The sequence below is a fragment of the Oncorhynchus tshawytscha genome, linkage group LG01 (genome assembly GCF_018296145.1).
Source record: "Oncorhynchus tshawytscha isolate Ot180627B linkage group LG01, Otsh_v2.0, whole genome shotgun sequence".
Lineage (NCBI taxonomy): Eukaryota > Metazoa > Chordata > Actinopteri > Salmoniformes > Salmonidae > Oncorhynchus > Oncorhynchus tshawytscha.
The window spans coordinates 367,473-383,235 of NC_056429.1; the positions used below are offsets into that span (position 1 = coordinate 367,473).

The 15,763-nt window shown below is 44.2% G+C and overlaps 2 protein-coding genes across 3 annotated transcripts in view; one reads left to right on the forward strand and one right to left on the reverse strand.

The window, feature by feature from the left end:
* The window catches only part of bnip2 (BCL2 interacting protein 2), a 54,288-nt gene extending 46,432 nt beyond the window's left edge, over positions 1-7,856 (forward strand). The window contains 3 exon segments of the mRNA XM_042296528.1: positions 1,919-2,005; positions 2,178-2,276; positions 6,857-7,856. Of these exon segments, the coding sequence (XP_042152462.1) occupies positions 1,919-2,005; positions 2,178-2,276; positions 6,857-6,914 (244 nt within the window). The 3' untranslated portion in view covers positions 6,915-7,856.
* A 1,695-nt stretch (positions 7,857-9,551) lies between these two features.
* Positions 9,552-12,055, reverse strand: LOC121839675 (beta-1,3-galactosyl-O-glycosyl-glycoprotein beta-1,6-N-acetylglucosaminyltransferase 3-like). 2 transcript variants are annotated; one of them, XM_042304529.1, is made up of 3 exons: positions 12,016-12,055; positions 11,769-11,911; positions 9,552-11,508 (listed from the first exon to the last, which is right to left on the reverse strand). In XM_042304529.1, exons 2-3 carry the CDS (start codon positions 11,828-11,830, stop codon positions 10,206-10,208), a joined length of 1,365 nt encoding a protein of 454 aa, XP_042160463.1. In that variant the 5' UTR covers positions 11,831-11,911; positions 12,016-12,055; the 3' UTR covers positions 9,552-10,205. The 2 variants fall into 2 exon arrangements, with proteins under 2 accessions (XP_042160463.1, XP_042157433.1); XM_042301499.1 differs by lacking the exon at positions 12,016-12,055 and having other exon boundaries at positions 11,769-11,996.
* Between the last annotated feature and the right edge of the window lie 3,708 nt (positions 12,056-15,763).

Here is a 15,763-nt window from a genome sequence, read left to right on the forward strand (position 1 = left end):
TTGGAGACAGAACGCGTCTCCTTCCTGTGCGGGATGACGGCTGCGTGGTCCCATGGTGTTTATACCTGTGTACTATTGCGATGTCATTTACAAAATATCCTCCAACACTCTACTCAGCAAACTGGATGTAGTCTTATCACAGTGCCATCCGTTTCATCAACAAAGCCCCATATACTACGAATGACCTGTATACACTGTGACCTGTATGCTCTCGTTGGCTGGCTCTCGCTACATATTTGTCGCCAAACCCACTGGCTCCAGGTCATCTACAAGTCTTTGCTAGGTAAAGATACCGCCTTATCTCAGCTCACTGGTCACCAAAGCAACACCTACCTGTAGTATGCGCTCCAGCAGGTGTATTTCACTGGTCACCCCCAAAGCCAACACTTCCTTTGGCCGCCTTTCCTTCCAGTTCTGTGCTGCCAATGACTGGAACAAATTGCAAAAATCACTGAAGCTGGAGACTTACATCTCCCTCTCTAACTTTAAGCATCAGCTGTCAGAGAAGCTTACCGATCACTGTACCTGTACACAGCCAATCTGTAAATAACCCACCCAACTACCTCATCCCCATATTGTTATTTAGGTTCTTGCTCTTTTGCACCCCAGTATCTCTACTTGCACATCTTCTGCACTTCTATCACTCCCGTGTTTAATTGCTAAATTGTAATTATTTTCACCACTATGGCCTATTTATTGCTTTATCCCCCTACTCTTCTACATTTGCACACTCTGTACATAGATTTTTCTATTGTGTTATTGACTGTATGTTTGTTTGTTTAACTCTTGTTTGTGTCGCGCTGCTTTGTTTTATCTTGGCCAGGTCACAGTTGTAAATGAGAACTTGTTCTCAACTGGCCTACCTGGTTAAATAAAGGTGAAATAAAAAATAAATGTAAAAAAAGATATTACTTACACCTATCAAAGATTTGGCATTCAGACCATGCCCATTGCCTAAGCAACTGGTGATGCCCATTGCCTAAGCAACTGGTGATGCCCATTGCCTAAGCAACTGGTGATGCCCATTGCCTAAGCAACTGGTGATGCCCATTGCCTAAGCAACTGGTGATGCCCATTGCCTAAGCAACTGGTGATGCCCATTGCCTAAGCAACTGGTGATGCCCATTGCCTAAGCAACTGGTGATGCCCATTGCCTAAGCAACTGGTGATGCCCATTGCCTAAGCAACCGGTGATGCCCATTGCCTAAGGTGATGCCCATTGCCTAAGCAACCGGTGATGCCCATTGCCTAAGCATGATGCCCATTGCCTAAGCAACCGGTGATGCCCATTGCCTAAGCAACCGGTGATGCCCATTGCCTAAGCAACCGGTGATGCCCATTGCCTAAGCAACGGTGATGCCCATTGCCTAAGCAACTGGTGATGCCCATTGCCTAAGCAACCGGTGATGCCCATTGCCTAAGCAACCGGTGATGCCCATTGCCTAAGCAACCGGTGATGCCCATTGCCTAAGCAACCGGTGATGCCCATTGCCTAAGCAACCGGTGATGCCCATTGCCTAAGCAACCGGTGATGCCCATTGCCTAAGCAACCGGTGATGCCCATTGCCTAAGCAACCGGTGATGCCCATTGCCTAAGCAACCGGTGATGCCCATTGCCTAAGCAACCGGTGATGCCCATTGCCCAAGCAGCCCATTGGTGATGCCCATTGCCCAAGCAACCGGTGATGCCCATTGCCCAAGTGATGCCCATTTCCCAAGCCCAATTGCCCAAGCCGGGGATGCCCATTGCCCAAGCAGCCGGGGATGCCCATTGCCCAAGCAGCCGGTGATGCCCATTGCCCAAGCAGCCGGGATGCCCATTGCCCAAGCAGCCGGGGATGCCCATTGCCCAAGCAGCCGGGGATGCCCATTGCCGAACCATTGGCTGTTCACTAAGGACATGCCCTTTCTCTTTCAGGTTAAGGAAGAATTTGAAGTCGTTGATTATTGTCCACCCCTCCTGGTTTATCCGCACCCTCCTGGCCCTCACCAAACCCTTTATAAGGTAGGTGGTCATGTGTTATAACTCTTCTTCATAACCGTCACCAAACACTTCCTACGGTAGGTAATAACCTTTCATAAGGTACAGTAGGTGCCTCTGTTTTCATAATTAAGATGTTGGAAAATAAAGACCTATCAGATCATTCCCTAAATGTCTTCTGCTTTCCTTGTTTCAGCTCAAAGTTCAGCCAGAAGATCCAATTTGTGTTCAACTTGACAGACCTTTCTGAACTGGTTCCTATGGAATACGTCTCTATTCCAGACTGCATTAAAGAGTAAGTCTGTTGAGTTTATCTCTGTAACAGACTGCATTAAAGAGTAGTTCTGTGTAGTATATCTCTATACCAGACTGCATTAAAGAGTAGGTCTATCTCTATACCAGACTGCATTAAAGAGTAGGTCTATGTAGTATATCTCTATACCAGACTGCATTTTATTTTAAATTTTACCTTTATTTTATTAGGCAAGTCAGTTAAGAACAAATTCTTATTTTCAATGACGGCCTAGGAACAGTGGGTTAACTGCCTGTTCAGGGGCAGAACAACAGATTTGTACCTTGTCAGCTCGGGGATTCGAACTTGCAACCTTTCGGTTACTAGTCCAACGCTCTAACCACTAGGCTACCCTGCCGCCCCCATTAAAGAGTAGGTCTATCTCTATACCAGACTGCATTAAAGAGTAGGTCTATCTCTATACCAGACTGCATTAAAGAGTAGGTCTATCTCTATACCAGACTGCATTAAAGAGTAGGTCGATCTCTATACCAGACTGCATTAAAGAGTAGGTCTATCTCTATACCAGACTGCATTAAAGAGTAGGTCTATGTAGTAAATCTCTATACCAGACTGCATTAAAGAGTAGCTCTATGTAGTAAATCTCTATACCAGACTGCATTAAAGAGTAGCTCTATGTAGTATATCTCTATACCAGACTGCATTAAAGAGTAGGTCTATCTCTACCAGACTGCATTAAAGAGTAGGTCTATCTCTATACCAGATTGCATTAAAGATTAGGTCTATGTAGTATATCTCTATACCAGACTGCATTAAAGAGTAGGTCTATCTCTATACCAGATTGCATTAGAGTAGGTCTATCTCTATAGGTCATTAAAGAGTCTATATCTATACCAGACTGCATTAAAGAGTAGGTCTATCTCTATACCAGACTGCATTAAAGAGTAGGTCTATCTCTAGACTGCAAATCTATCTCTATACCAGACTGCATTAAAGAGTAGGTCTATGTAGTAAATCTCTATACCAGACTGCATTAAAGAGTAGCTCTATGTAGTAAATCTCTATACCAGACTGCATTAAAGAGTAGCTCTATGTAGTATATCTCTATACCAGACTGCATTAAAGAGTAGGTCTATCTCTATACCAGATTGCATTAAAGATTAGGTCTATGTAGTATATCTCTATACCAGACTGCATTAAAGAGTAGGTCTATCTCTATACCAGATTGCATTAAAGAGTAGGTATATCTCTATACCAGACTGCATTAAAGATTAGGTCTATGTAGTATATCTCTGTAACAGACTGCATTAAACAATTTAAAGGTGATGCTACCAAATACTAATTGAGTGTATGTAAAATTCTGACCCACTGGGAATGTGATGAAAGAAATAAAAGCTGAAATAAATCATTCTCTCTACAGTAGTGACCAAATGTTTTGAGAATGACACTAATATTAATTTCCACAAAGTTTGCTGCTTCAGTGTCTTTAGATATTTTTGTCAGATGTTACTATGGAATACTGAAGTATAATTACAAGCATTTCATAAGTGTCAAAGGCTTCTATTGACAATTACATGAAGTTGATGCAAAGACTCAATATTTGCAGTGTTGACCCCTCTTTTTCAAGACCTGACTGATGGCAGCCTATTCTTGCATCGTCATTGCTTGGAGTTTGTCAGAATTTTGTTTGTCCACCCGGGGTTTTGTCTGTCCACCCACCTCTTGAGGAATGACCACAAGTTCTCAATGGGATTAAGGTCTGGGGAGTTTCCTGGCCATGCACCCAAAATATCAATGTTTTGTTCCCAGAGCCACTTATTTATCACTTTTGCCGTATGGCAAGGTGCTCCATCATGCTGGAAAAGGCATTGTTCGTCACCAAACAGTTCCTTGATGGTTGGGAGAAGTTGCTCTCGGAGGATGTGTTGGTTCCATTCTTTATTCATGGCTGTGTTCTTAGGCAAAATTGTGAGTGAGCCCACTCCCTTGGCTGAGAAGCAACCCCACACATGAATGGTCTCAGGATGCTTTACTGTTGGCATGACACAGAACTGATGGTAGCGCTCACCTTGTCTTCTCCGGACAAGCATTTTTCCGGATGTCCCAAACAATCGGAAAGGAGATTCATCAGAGAAAATGACTTTACCGCAGTCCTCAGCAGTCCAATCCCTGTACCTTTTGCAGAATATCAGTCTGTCCCTGATGTTTCTCCTCGAGAGAAGTGGCTTCTTTGCTGCCTTCTTGACACCAGGCCATTCTCCAAAAGTCTTCACCTCGCTGTGCGTGCAGATGCACTCACACCTGCCTGCTGCCATTCCTGAGCAAGCTCTGTACTGGTGGTGCCCCGATCCCGCAGCTGAATCAACTTTAGGAGACAGTCCTAGCGCTTGCTGGACTTTCTCGGGCGCCCTGAAGCCTTCTTCACAACAATTGAAGCGCTCTCCTTGAAGTTCTTGATGATCCGATAAATGGTTGATTCAGGTGCAATCTTACTGGCAGCAATATAATTGCCTGTGAAGCCCTTTTTGTGCAAAGCAATGATGACGGCATGTGTTTCATTGCAGGTAACCGTGGTTGACAGAGGAAGAACAATGATTCCAAGCACCACCCTCCATTTGAAGCTTCCAGTCTGTTATTCGAACTCAATCAGCATGACAGAGTGATCGCCAGCCTTGTCCTCGTCAACACTCACACCTGTGTTAACAAGAGAATCACTGACATGATGTCAGCTGGTCCTTTTGTGGCAGGGCTGAAATGCAGTGGAAATGTTTTGTGGGGATTCAGTTAATTTAATTGGCACAGAGGGACTTTGCAATTAATTGCAATTCATCTGATCACTCTTCATAACATTCTGGACAATATGCAAATTGCCATCATACAAACTGAGGCAGCAGACTTTGAACATTTATATTTTTCTCATTCTCAAAACTCATTCTCAAAACTTTTGGCCACGACTGTTAGGTTCCAGTCCCCACGGTGTTATACTTAGTATAGTGGAGGTCAGTTAGGGGTTTGGTTCCAGTCCCCACGGTGTTCTACTTCTTAGTATAGTGGGGTTCAGTTAGGGGTTTGGTTGCAGTACTCATGGTGTTATACTTAGTATCGTGGGGGTCAGTTAGGGGTTTGGTTCCAGTACTCAGTGTTATACTTAGTATAGTGGAGGTTGGTTAGGTTCCAGTCCTCATGGTGTTATACTTAGTATAGTGGGGGTCAGTTAGGGGTTTGCTTCCAGTCCCCATGGTGTTCTACTTCTTAGTATAGTGGGGGTCAGTTAGGGGTTTGGTTCCAGTACTCACAGTGTTCTACTTAGTATAGTGGGGGTCAGTTAGGGGTTTGGTTCCAGTCCTGACCGTGTTTACTTCTTAGTATAGTGGAGGTTGGTTAGGTTCCAGTCTTCATGGTGTTATACTACTTAGTATAGTGGAGGTCAGTTAGGGGTTTGGTTCCAGTCCCCATGGTGTTCTACTACTTAGTATAGTGGGGGTCAGTTAGGGGTTTGGTTTCAGTACTCACAGTGTTCTACTTAGTATAGTGGGGGTCAGTTAGGGGCTTGGTTCCAGTACTCACAGTGTTCTACTTAGTATAGTGGGGGTCAGTTAGGGGCTTGGTTCCAGTACTCACAGTGTTCTACTTAGTATAGTGGGGGTCAGTTAGGGGTTTGGTTCCAGTCCTGACCGTGTTTACTTCTTAGTATAGTGGAGGTTGGTTAGGTTCCAGTCCTCATGGTGTTCTACTTCTTAGTATAGTGGAGGTCAGTTCTCATGGTGTTCTACTTCTTAGTATAGTGGAGGTCAGTTAGGGGTTTGGTTCCAGTCCTCATGGTGTTCTACTACTTAGTATAGTGGGGGTCAGTTAGGGGTTTGGTTTCAGTACTCAGTGTTCTACTTAGTATAGTGGGGGTCAGTTAGGGGTTTGGTTCCAGTACTCAGTGTTCTACTTAGTATTGTGGGGGTCAGTTAGGGGTTTGGTTCCAGTACTCACAGTGTTCTACTTAGTATTGTGGGGGTCAGTTAGGGGTTTGGTTCCAGTCCTGAGTGTTTACTTCTTAGTATAGTTTGGTTAGGTTCCAGTCCTCATGGTGTTCTACTACTTAGTATAGTGGGGGTCAGTTAGGGGTTTGGTTTCAGTACTCAGTGTTCTACTTAGTATAGTGGGGGTCAGTTAGGGGTTTGGTTCCAGTACTCACAGTGTTCTACTTAGTATTGTGGGGGTCAGTTAGGGGTTTGGTTCCAGTCCTGACCGTGTTTACTTCTTAGTATAGTGGAGGTTGGTTAGGTTCCAGTCCTCATGGTGTTCTACTTCTTAGTATAGTGGAGGTCAGTTCTCATGGTGTTCTACTTCTTAGTATAGTGGAGGTCAGTTAGGGGTTTGGTTCCAGTCCTCATGGTGTTCTTCTACTTAGTATAGTGGAGGCCAGTTAGGGGTTTGGTTTCAGTCCTCATGGTGTTTACTTCTTAGTATAGTGGAGGTCGGTTAGGTTCCAGTCATCATGGTGTTCTACTTCTTAGTATAGTGGAGGTCGGTTAGGTTCCAGTACTCATGGTGCTATACTTAGTATAGTGGAGGCCAGTTAGGAGTTTGGTTCCAGTCCCAGAGCTCTGACGATTATTCTCTTTCCACAGGCTCGACCAGGAGAAACCCGTCAGAGTGGAGATGGCAGCCATGCCAGAGACAGAGTAAGACTACCTGGGCGGCTTGCTAGCTCTGCTCTGTCTGCCCTGCACAGCTCCAGACCGATGACGAATGTTCAGAACCACAGCTGATCAGCCTTTACTGTTGATAATGTGTGTTGCAACTGGAGAGACTTAGAGAGGTAGCCCAGGTGCAGGAGAAGATAAGTACCTTTCTGAGACCATTCTCCCTGTTACTTTGTTACAACACTCTAACTCTCCTTTTGTCATTGTTACGACCCTCTCTCTCCCTCTCTCATTGGTGCAACCCTCTCTCTCTCTCCCTCATTGGTGCAACCCACTCTCTCTGGTCAATCTCTCCACCGTGCTCTGTAACCTTTTATGTATCAAGCCAAACATAGAAATGTTGATGTCATAGTTACTTTTTGTATCTGCAATGTATTTAAGGCACTCTGTTACTGAGGGTTGATGCTTGTTCTTCATTACATTTAAATATATATTTATATTCAACAGGTGAGAAAGGACAAAGATTAATATATATTTTTATGTTTTTTTTTTTTTTATCCTTATTTTAGGTCACATGACCCCACAGAGTGATGTTAAATAGAGCAGGTTTCACAGCACCTGGAAACGCTTTACTGCAGGTTTTGCATGACCTGGAAACGGTTTACTGCTAATGTCTTTGAAAGAATCCTACATGAAAAAGTTACTGTCATCTGTCTGGAAGAACCAGATTCTGTCTGTCTGTAGCAACAGCAAGGTATATGTTGTGAAAACAGAGAACCTAAAGAGATATTGGTTGATGCTGGAATGTGATACCAGTCTTACTGTCAATCAGGATGTTGGTTTTTGTCAAGTGTTTTTGGAGGGGACGTTCTTGTACATTATTTCTCTAAAGTAAAAATCCAAATCCAAATGTGTCTTTATTCATTAGGAAGAATTTTTCAAGTACAACAGAAAAACACACATACTTACCACAGTAGTTGGCATACAAAACATATTGTTAATACATACTATACTAACAATACATTACATGGTAAGACTGGGTTTAGTTTCATGTTTGACTCAAATTAGTTACAATCATGTCTTAGGTATTCTACAGTAAAAAATGGCATGGTTCCAACAAAAAAAACTACTCTTAAATGAGGAGTCAAATGAAAAAGTTGCCTTAATACCTTGGTGTTACTTAAGATATTGTTTTAACAATAGAGCGGCTTTAATTAAAACACTGAGAAGATGAGCTGCTTCTAAATGAGTAAGTTAGAACATTTCTGACTAAAGCCACTTTGCATAAAGGCGTGTGCTGAATGGCAGATTTCTGTTCAATCTATATATAAATATACTGAACAAAAAATATCAACTCCGCATGTAAAGTGTTGGTTTCATGAGCTGAAGTACAAGATCCCAGACATTTTCCATATGCACAAAAATATTTCCCTCATTGTGTGCACAAAGTTTTACATCTGTTAGTGAGCATTTCTCCTTTGCCAAGATAATCCATCCACCTGACAGGTGTGGCATATCAAGAAGCTGATTAAACAGCATGAACATTACACAGGTGCACCTTGTGCTGGGGGCAATAAATGGCCATCCTAAAATGTGCAGTTTTGTCACAATGCCACAAATGTATCAAGTTTTGAGGGAGCGTTCAATTGGCATGCTGACTGCAGGAATGAGCTATTTCCAGAGTGAATGTTGAATGTTAATTTCTCTACCACAAGCTGCTTTCCAATGTCGTTTTAGAGAATGTGGAAGTACTTCCAACAGACCTCAGAACCGCAGACCACGTGTAACCATGCCAGCCCAGGACCTCCACATCCGGCTTCTTCACCTGCGGGAAACAGGACTTTTTCTGTCTGTAATAAAGCCCTTTTGTGGGGAAAAACTCATTCTGATTGGATGAGCACCCATGTTTGCGCCTCTGCCCACCATGTGAAATCCATAGGTTAGGGCTTAATGAGTTGACTGATTTAATTTCAATGGACTGATTTTCTTCTATGAACTGTATATTAAAATCATTGAAATTGTTGCATGTTGGTTTTATATTAATTATAGTTCAGTGTATGTGTATATATGTGCGTGTATATATAAAATACATAAATCAAATCAGCTTTTATTTGTCACATGCACTGAATACAACAGGTGTAGACCTTACAGTGAAATGCTTACTTACAGGCGCTAACCAATAATGCCGTTTTAAGAAAAATATAAATAAAAGTAACAAATAATGAAACCAGCAGACTGATGGCGTAGAAGCTGGCTTGGGGGTAGAAGCTGTTCAGCAGACTGATGGCTTGGGGGTAGAAGCTGTTCAGCAGACTGATTGCTTGGGGGTACATGCTGTTCAGCAGTCGTATGGCTTGGGGGTAGAAGCTGTTCAGCGTCTGTCTGGCTTGGGGGTAGAAGCTGTTCAGCAGTCATGGCTTGGGGATAAAAGCTGTTCAGCAGTCTATGGCTTGGGGGGGGTAGAAGCTGTTCAGCAGTCTGATGGCTTGGGGGTAGAAGCTGTTCAGCAGACATGTCTGTTCAATGGGCTTGGGGGTAGAAGCTGTTCAGCTGTCATATGGATTCATGGGGGATAGAAGCTGTTCAGCAGTCTAATGGCTTGTGGGTAGAAGCTGTTCAGCAGTCATATGGATTGGGGGTAGAAGCTGTTCAGCAGTCTAATGGCTTGTGGGTAACCTAGACTTGGTGCTCCGGTACCGCTTGCCGTGCGGTAGCACAGAGAACCGTCTGCCTAGGGTGGCTTGGAGTCTTTGACAATTTTTATGGTCTTCCTCTGACACCACCTGGTATAGATGTCCTGGATGGCAGGAAGCTTAGCCCCAGTGATGTACTGGGCCGTACGCACTACCCTCTGTAGTGCCTTGCGGTCGGAGGCCGAGCAGTTGTCATAGCAGGTAGTGGTGCAGAGGAAGGCCCTAAAAATCATGAAAGACTCCAGGCACACTAATCATATATACACAGGTTTTGTCGTTCCCTCATACACCAAGTATGTATATATAATGTTATAAAACTTTATAGCCTGGCATTGTTGACTACATGTAGAACAGTAATAACGATGGTATAACTGTTACAGAATTGATGTGTTCAGTGAAACTAGTCATTGGACTAGATGCAGTACTAATTAAAGACTACAGGAGCGTGTATGTCTGGAATATTCATGGCAATCACAACGATACAGTGCAACCCCAGCATCTAAGAAAAACTACATTTTATCTACAACCCTCTTACATTAACATCAGAAATATACAGTATAATCAGAAATAAAACACGCTCTAGCTGTTTGAGAATAGAGTTAAAGGGGTAAAAACAGCTACACGATTGTATTTGCAACCTTTCATAGTTTTTGTAAGATATTCCCAGATTCCACTGTCCTTACTGATACACTGTACGTTGCTTTAAAGCGCAGGTATGACTCCAGACACCTGATCGCCACATCATCCACCTCAGGGTCAAACTTGTTAGCAATAAGGTGGTGTTGGTTTAGGAGCCACTGCAGGTCTCCAGCTCCATAGACACACACAGCTCTCCTGTAGGTCCCGGAGCAGTGGGGGTAGGGGGCTCCGCTCCTCACATCCCCAGCCAGGTAGCTCCACCTCACTACCCTGGCCATGGAGTTCATATCAGACTGCTGGAACTTACTGTTGGGGGGGTTGGAGCCTGGGACAGCGGGCATGCGCTGCAGAGTGGCCCACAGGTGTTCATCAGGACTATAGGTGTCCTTCTCCCACTCCAGCAGAACCCGGACCTCCTGACTCTTCATCACGTGACGGACGAAGGCTCTGGATACCACGAAGTAGGCGTTGCCAGAGAACATGGGGGTGTTGATTGGTGGAGGGGTCTTCTTAACCTCTGTCCTGACCACGGTGTTGGTGACGTTGTGGTGGAACAGCCATCTGCCCTTCTTGTAGCCGTTGGTGACCTCTGACTCCATGCTGTTTTTCCCATTCAGCAGTTTGAGGGCCTGAACCATCTCAGCGTTGGTCTTAATGGGGAAGTCTGTTCCACAGGTGTTGAGAAGGTACCTCCACTGGACAGGTGACTTTAGCAGGTCCTCCATACAGTTCAGGTCAGCCTGCACTCTGGACCAGGAGGCGTAGATCACGCTCTCTATCTTACTGGCCACAAACACATTGGGTAGGCAGGAAACAATAGCTCTCACTGCACTCCTGAAGTCCTCGGATGATTTCTGGTCGATGTGGACGCAGTAGACGTTCTGAGGAGTGTACAAAGCACGCAGGAGCCTCTCAAACATCTCAATCTTCTCGTGGATGACCATGGAGTAGGCGATGGGGAACTCCTTTTCCTCCTGGCTCAGAGGAATGGTGATGAACCCTCTGTCTGCAATGTACCTCTGACAGTCCTGAGTTACATTGTGGTAGAACTCCTCTGAAAGCAGCTGCTGCTTCTTCTTGGTCTTCAGCAGGAGGCTGAGCTGCTCCCTCTCCAGACCCTCCATGTCTCCTCGGATTATGGCTGAGCAGGCCTGCAGGTCGGCAGCGTAGTCCGAGGGGAGGAGGTCTGTAGCGGGGAGAGGACCCCTGTCTGAGGCCAGCGGACGTCTGAGAGCCATCCACAGGAGCAGAGAGACTGATCCACTCAATAGGATCAGAGACAAGTTCCTGAACACTCTCTGAGATCTGGACAAGGAAACTGCAGCCATTACTAGTCTGGTATTCTCTTTCTATTATGTCTTGTTAGTATTCTTTATCTGATATTAGTATCAATGGGAACCACAGCGAAGAAGACTACTGCTCAACTGAATGTGTCTCACCTCCACCCCAGCTCAAGTAAATGACGCACATCTCTCACACCTCAGTTTAAAAGGAGAGGTGTGATCATTAACTTTAGTGGGCATGGTCTATAGGCATGGTGTATAAACCAGTTGGTAGAAACGTACTGTATCCACGGGGAGTGGCTCAACTTGTGGCACCTGTATGTGGATAGTTTCCTCATCCACATCTTGACACGTTAGTAGCACATTGATACTGAAAGTGTAAAGTAGAGTAAACAGATATCAAGTTCCTCTTTCTTCTTTGGAACCTGTTTAGAAACAGTGAAAAATAGGTTGAGAATAAAACATGTAACATACATTGGGGAGAACAAGTATTTGAAACACTGCCGATTTTGCAGGTTTTCCTACTTACAAAGCATGTAGAGAGAGGTCTGTAATTTTGATCATAGGTACACTTCAAATGTGAGAGACGGAATCTAAAACAAAAATCCAGAAAATCACATTGTATGATTTTTAAGTAATTATTTTGCATTTTATTGCATGACATAAGTATTTGATACATCAGAAAAGCAGAACTTAATATTTGCTACAGAAACCTTTGTTTGCAATTACAGAGATCATATGTTTCCTGTAGTTCTTGACCAGGTTTGCACACACTGCAGCAGGGATTTTGACCCACATACAGACCTTCTCCAGATCCTTCAGTTTTGGGGGGCTGTCGCTGGGCAACACGGACTTTCAGCTCCCTCCAAAGATTTTCTATTGGGTTCAGGTCTGGAGACTGGCTAGGCCACTCCAGGACCTTGAGATGCTTCTTACGGAGCCACTCCTCTTCAGCAACATTCTTTACTTTCTGTTCGTTAATATACGTGGCAATACGATCAGGAATTGTGTCCTTAAATTGCTCTAACATAATCAGATCACACAGCCCTTGGAAAGTCACAACTGCGGAGGCGGAACACCAGCGATTAAACTGTAAAGATAACTGTCGCGCAAACTCAACATGAGTCTGCTTATCATCCCTTTTTAAAGTTCTAAATCGTTGGCGGTAAGCCTCAGGGACCAGTTCATAAATCTGTAACACAGCTGTTTTAACTTTATCATAACTGGCACTGTCGTGTACACAAGAGCTGAATATGCTTCCTGCGCTTTACCAGTCAGCACATACTGCAACATTAAAGTGCGGTTAGAATCAGGCCAACTCTAGCGTCAGCAACCCGCTCAAACAACGAAAAGAATGTCTCGGGGTCCTTTTCATTCAACTGAGGCAATAACCGTAAGTTCCCAACAATATCAAATATCTCTGGGGCACGACCAAAAGCAGAACTACCCCTAGGTAAATCTGGGTCACCTTCCCAAAACAAACTCTCCCCTGAGATCTTTCCTTCCCTAACCAACTCTATACGTTCTTGTTGCAACTTGATTTTAGCACGCTCCATATCTTGTTTAAATGCCAATTCCTTTTCATATTTTACACGATCATGCTCTCCTCACGATCATGCTCTAGCTGTAACAAAAGCAGTTCTTTCTGCTGTTCAAAAGGAAGGCTACTAGGGCTAACCGATGGAATGGCCATTGTAACGTTATGGGAGACGACAAATCCTCAGCAGAGGCTGGCCCAGTGGTAACTTCAAGAATACCACTCTCCATCAGATTGGCCTTCAATATCAACCTAATAGAATTCTTTAGACGTTTATCACTAATCTCAACCTTGTAGTGTTCCTTGACCTTCTTTAGTACCTAAATCTAACAATTCCTCTGATGGAGAGCGAATGAACTTATCTACATAAGACGCCATAATCACAACAAAGAAATTCTCGCTCTTCCCTTCTGCTGAGCACACCAGACCACAACCCGAGAATTGACAATCACCCTGAGCACCACAGAAGAGAGATGATATGGAGCTTCCCCAAAACCTACAATAACTCAACCCTAGTCTTCGTGCAGATTTGCGGTGGGAATTTACGCACTGTAGCCCACTGGCAAGGAAAAACTCCCCAGGATGCTGGCAAATTCCACCAAGCCACGGATGTGCCCCCGAGACAACTGCTCAGTCCACAGACACCACACAAAAATAACAAACATTAACCATGCCCAACATATTCCAAAAAATGAAACACGTCACTAAACCTATCAGGGGAAAAAGGCTATAGCTCCGGGTAGCAAGTTCCACTACCCTACCCAAATCTCCCACCGAGTTACACAGCCGATTACTCACCTCAGACTGACATCCCAACAGAAAGTAGAACAAGAGTTCAGGCTAGGCAGGGCCTGGAAACTAACCATTATACTCTCTCCAACACAGCACACAAACCAAACAACAAAGGCAACCAATACTGGGCCTATCAAACTCAAACACAATATGCAAACCAAATACGTACCTCCACGGTCTCCCAAACCAATAGTTCAAAGATCCCGGACGAGCCCCCACTTGTCACGAACCGGCTCAAAGCCCGTAACAAAAGGGAGACAACGTGGAGATAAGGCGTAACAAAATATATATTTATTAACTGAAGCAACTAAGGAAAATATACAATGGTGTGTACGTAATCAGTAATCAGTAGTGTAAGTGAGTGTTTTGCATGCATGAATGTGATAATGCAGGGTGTTGAAAGATGTTGTCGCAAACAACCCAAAAACCACCAAGAAACACAACAAAATCCATAAAGGTGTCTGCATGGAGAGAGTCTCCTCCATGAATGGGGAAGTGGTGTATTTATCCTGGGAGACACCGGGCCCAGGTGTTTCCCATGTAGCTGACGACCCTCCCAACTCCGCCCACCGGCATCCTAATAAGGAAACAAGAACAAAGACATAATACGGCAGACAGAGTGGGAGGGTCGTCACAGTTACCCTGGCTGTGTGTTTTCAGCCACGACCCATCTTCAATGCTCTTACTGAGGGAAGGAGGTTTTTGGCCAAGATACATGGCCCCATCCATCCTCCCCTCAATACGGTGCAGTCGTCCTGTCCCCTTTGCAGAAAAGCATCCCCAAAGAATGATGTTTCCACCTCCATGCTTCACGGTTGGGAGGGTGTTCTTGGGGTTGTACTTATCATTCGAGTGGAGTTTAGACCAAAAAGCTCTATTTTTGTCTCATCAGACCACATGACCTTCTCCCATTCCTCCTTTGGATCATCCAAATGGTCATTGGCAAACTTCAGATGGGCCTGGACATGCGCTGGCTTGAGCAGGGGGACCTTGCGTGCCCTGAGGGATTTTAATCCATGACGGCGTAATGTGTTACTGATGGTTTTCTTTGAGACTGTGGTCCCAGCTTCAGGTCATTGACCAGGTCCTGCCGTGTAGTTCTGGGCTGATCCCTCACCTTCCTCATGATCATTGATGCCCCACGAGGTGAGATCTTGCATGGAGCCCCAGACCGAGGGTGATTGACCGTCATCTTGAACTTCTTCCATTTTCTAATAATTGCGCCAACAGTTGTTGCCTTCTCACCAAGCTGCTTGCCTATTGTCCTGTAGCCCATCCCAGCCTTGTGCAGGTCTACAATTTTATCCCTGATGTCCTTACACAGCTCTCTGGTTTGGCCATTGTGGAGAGGTTGGAGTCTGTTTGATTGAGTGTGTGGACAGGTGTCTTTTATACAGGTAACGAGTTCAAACAGGTGCAGTTATTACAGGTAATGAGTGGAGAACAGGAGGGCTTCTTAAAGAAAAACTAACAGGTCTGTGAGAGCCGGAATTCTTACTGGTTGGTAGGTGATCAAATACTTATGTCATGCAATAAAATGCAAATGAATTACTTAATAATCATACAATGTGATTTTCTGGATTTTTGTTTTTGATTCCGTCTCTCACAGAAGTGTACCTATGATAAAAATTACAGACCTCTACATGCTTTGTAAGTAGGAAAACCTGCAAAATCGGCAGTGTACCAAATACTTGTTCTCCCCACTGTATATAAACATGTAGCATATAATATAAACAGGTACCATATATAAACATGAAACATATATAAACATTTAGCATAAAATGTAGCATATAATATAAACAGGTAACATACAGTGCCTTGTGAAAGTATTTGGCCCCCTTGAACTTTGCGACCTTTTGCCACATTTCAGGCTTCAAACATAAAGATATAAAACTGTATTTTTGTGAAGAATCAACAACAAGTGGGAAACAATCATGAAGTGGAACGA

Bases quoted from the DNA above. Each gene is read 5' to 3' on its own strand.
- LOC121839675 (XM_042304529.1), bottom strand. From the start codon at position 11,830: ATGTGGATGAGGAAACTATCCACATACAGGTGCCACAAGTTGAGCCAC. The intron at 11,509-11,768 runs GTACGTTTCTAC...TTCCTTGTCCAG, and splicing joins AGCCACTCCCCGTGGATACA to ATCTCAGAGAGTGTTCAGGA.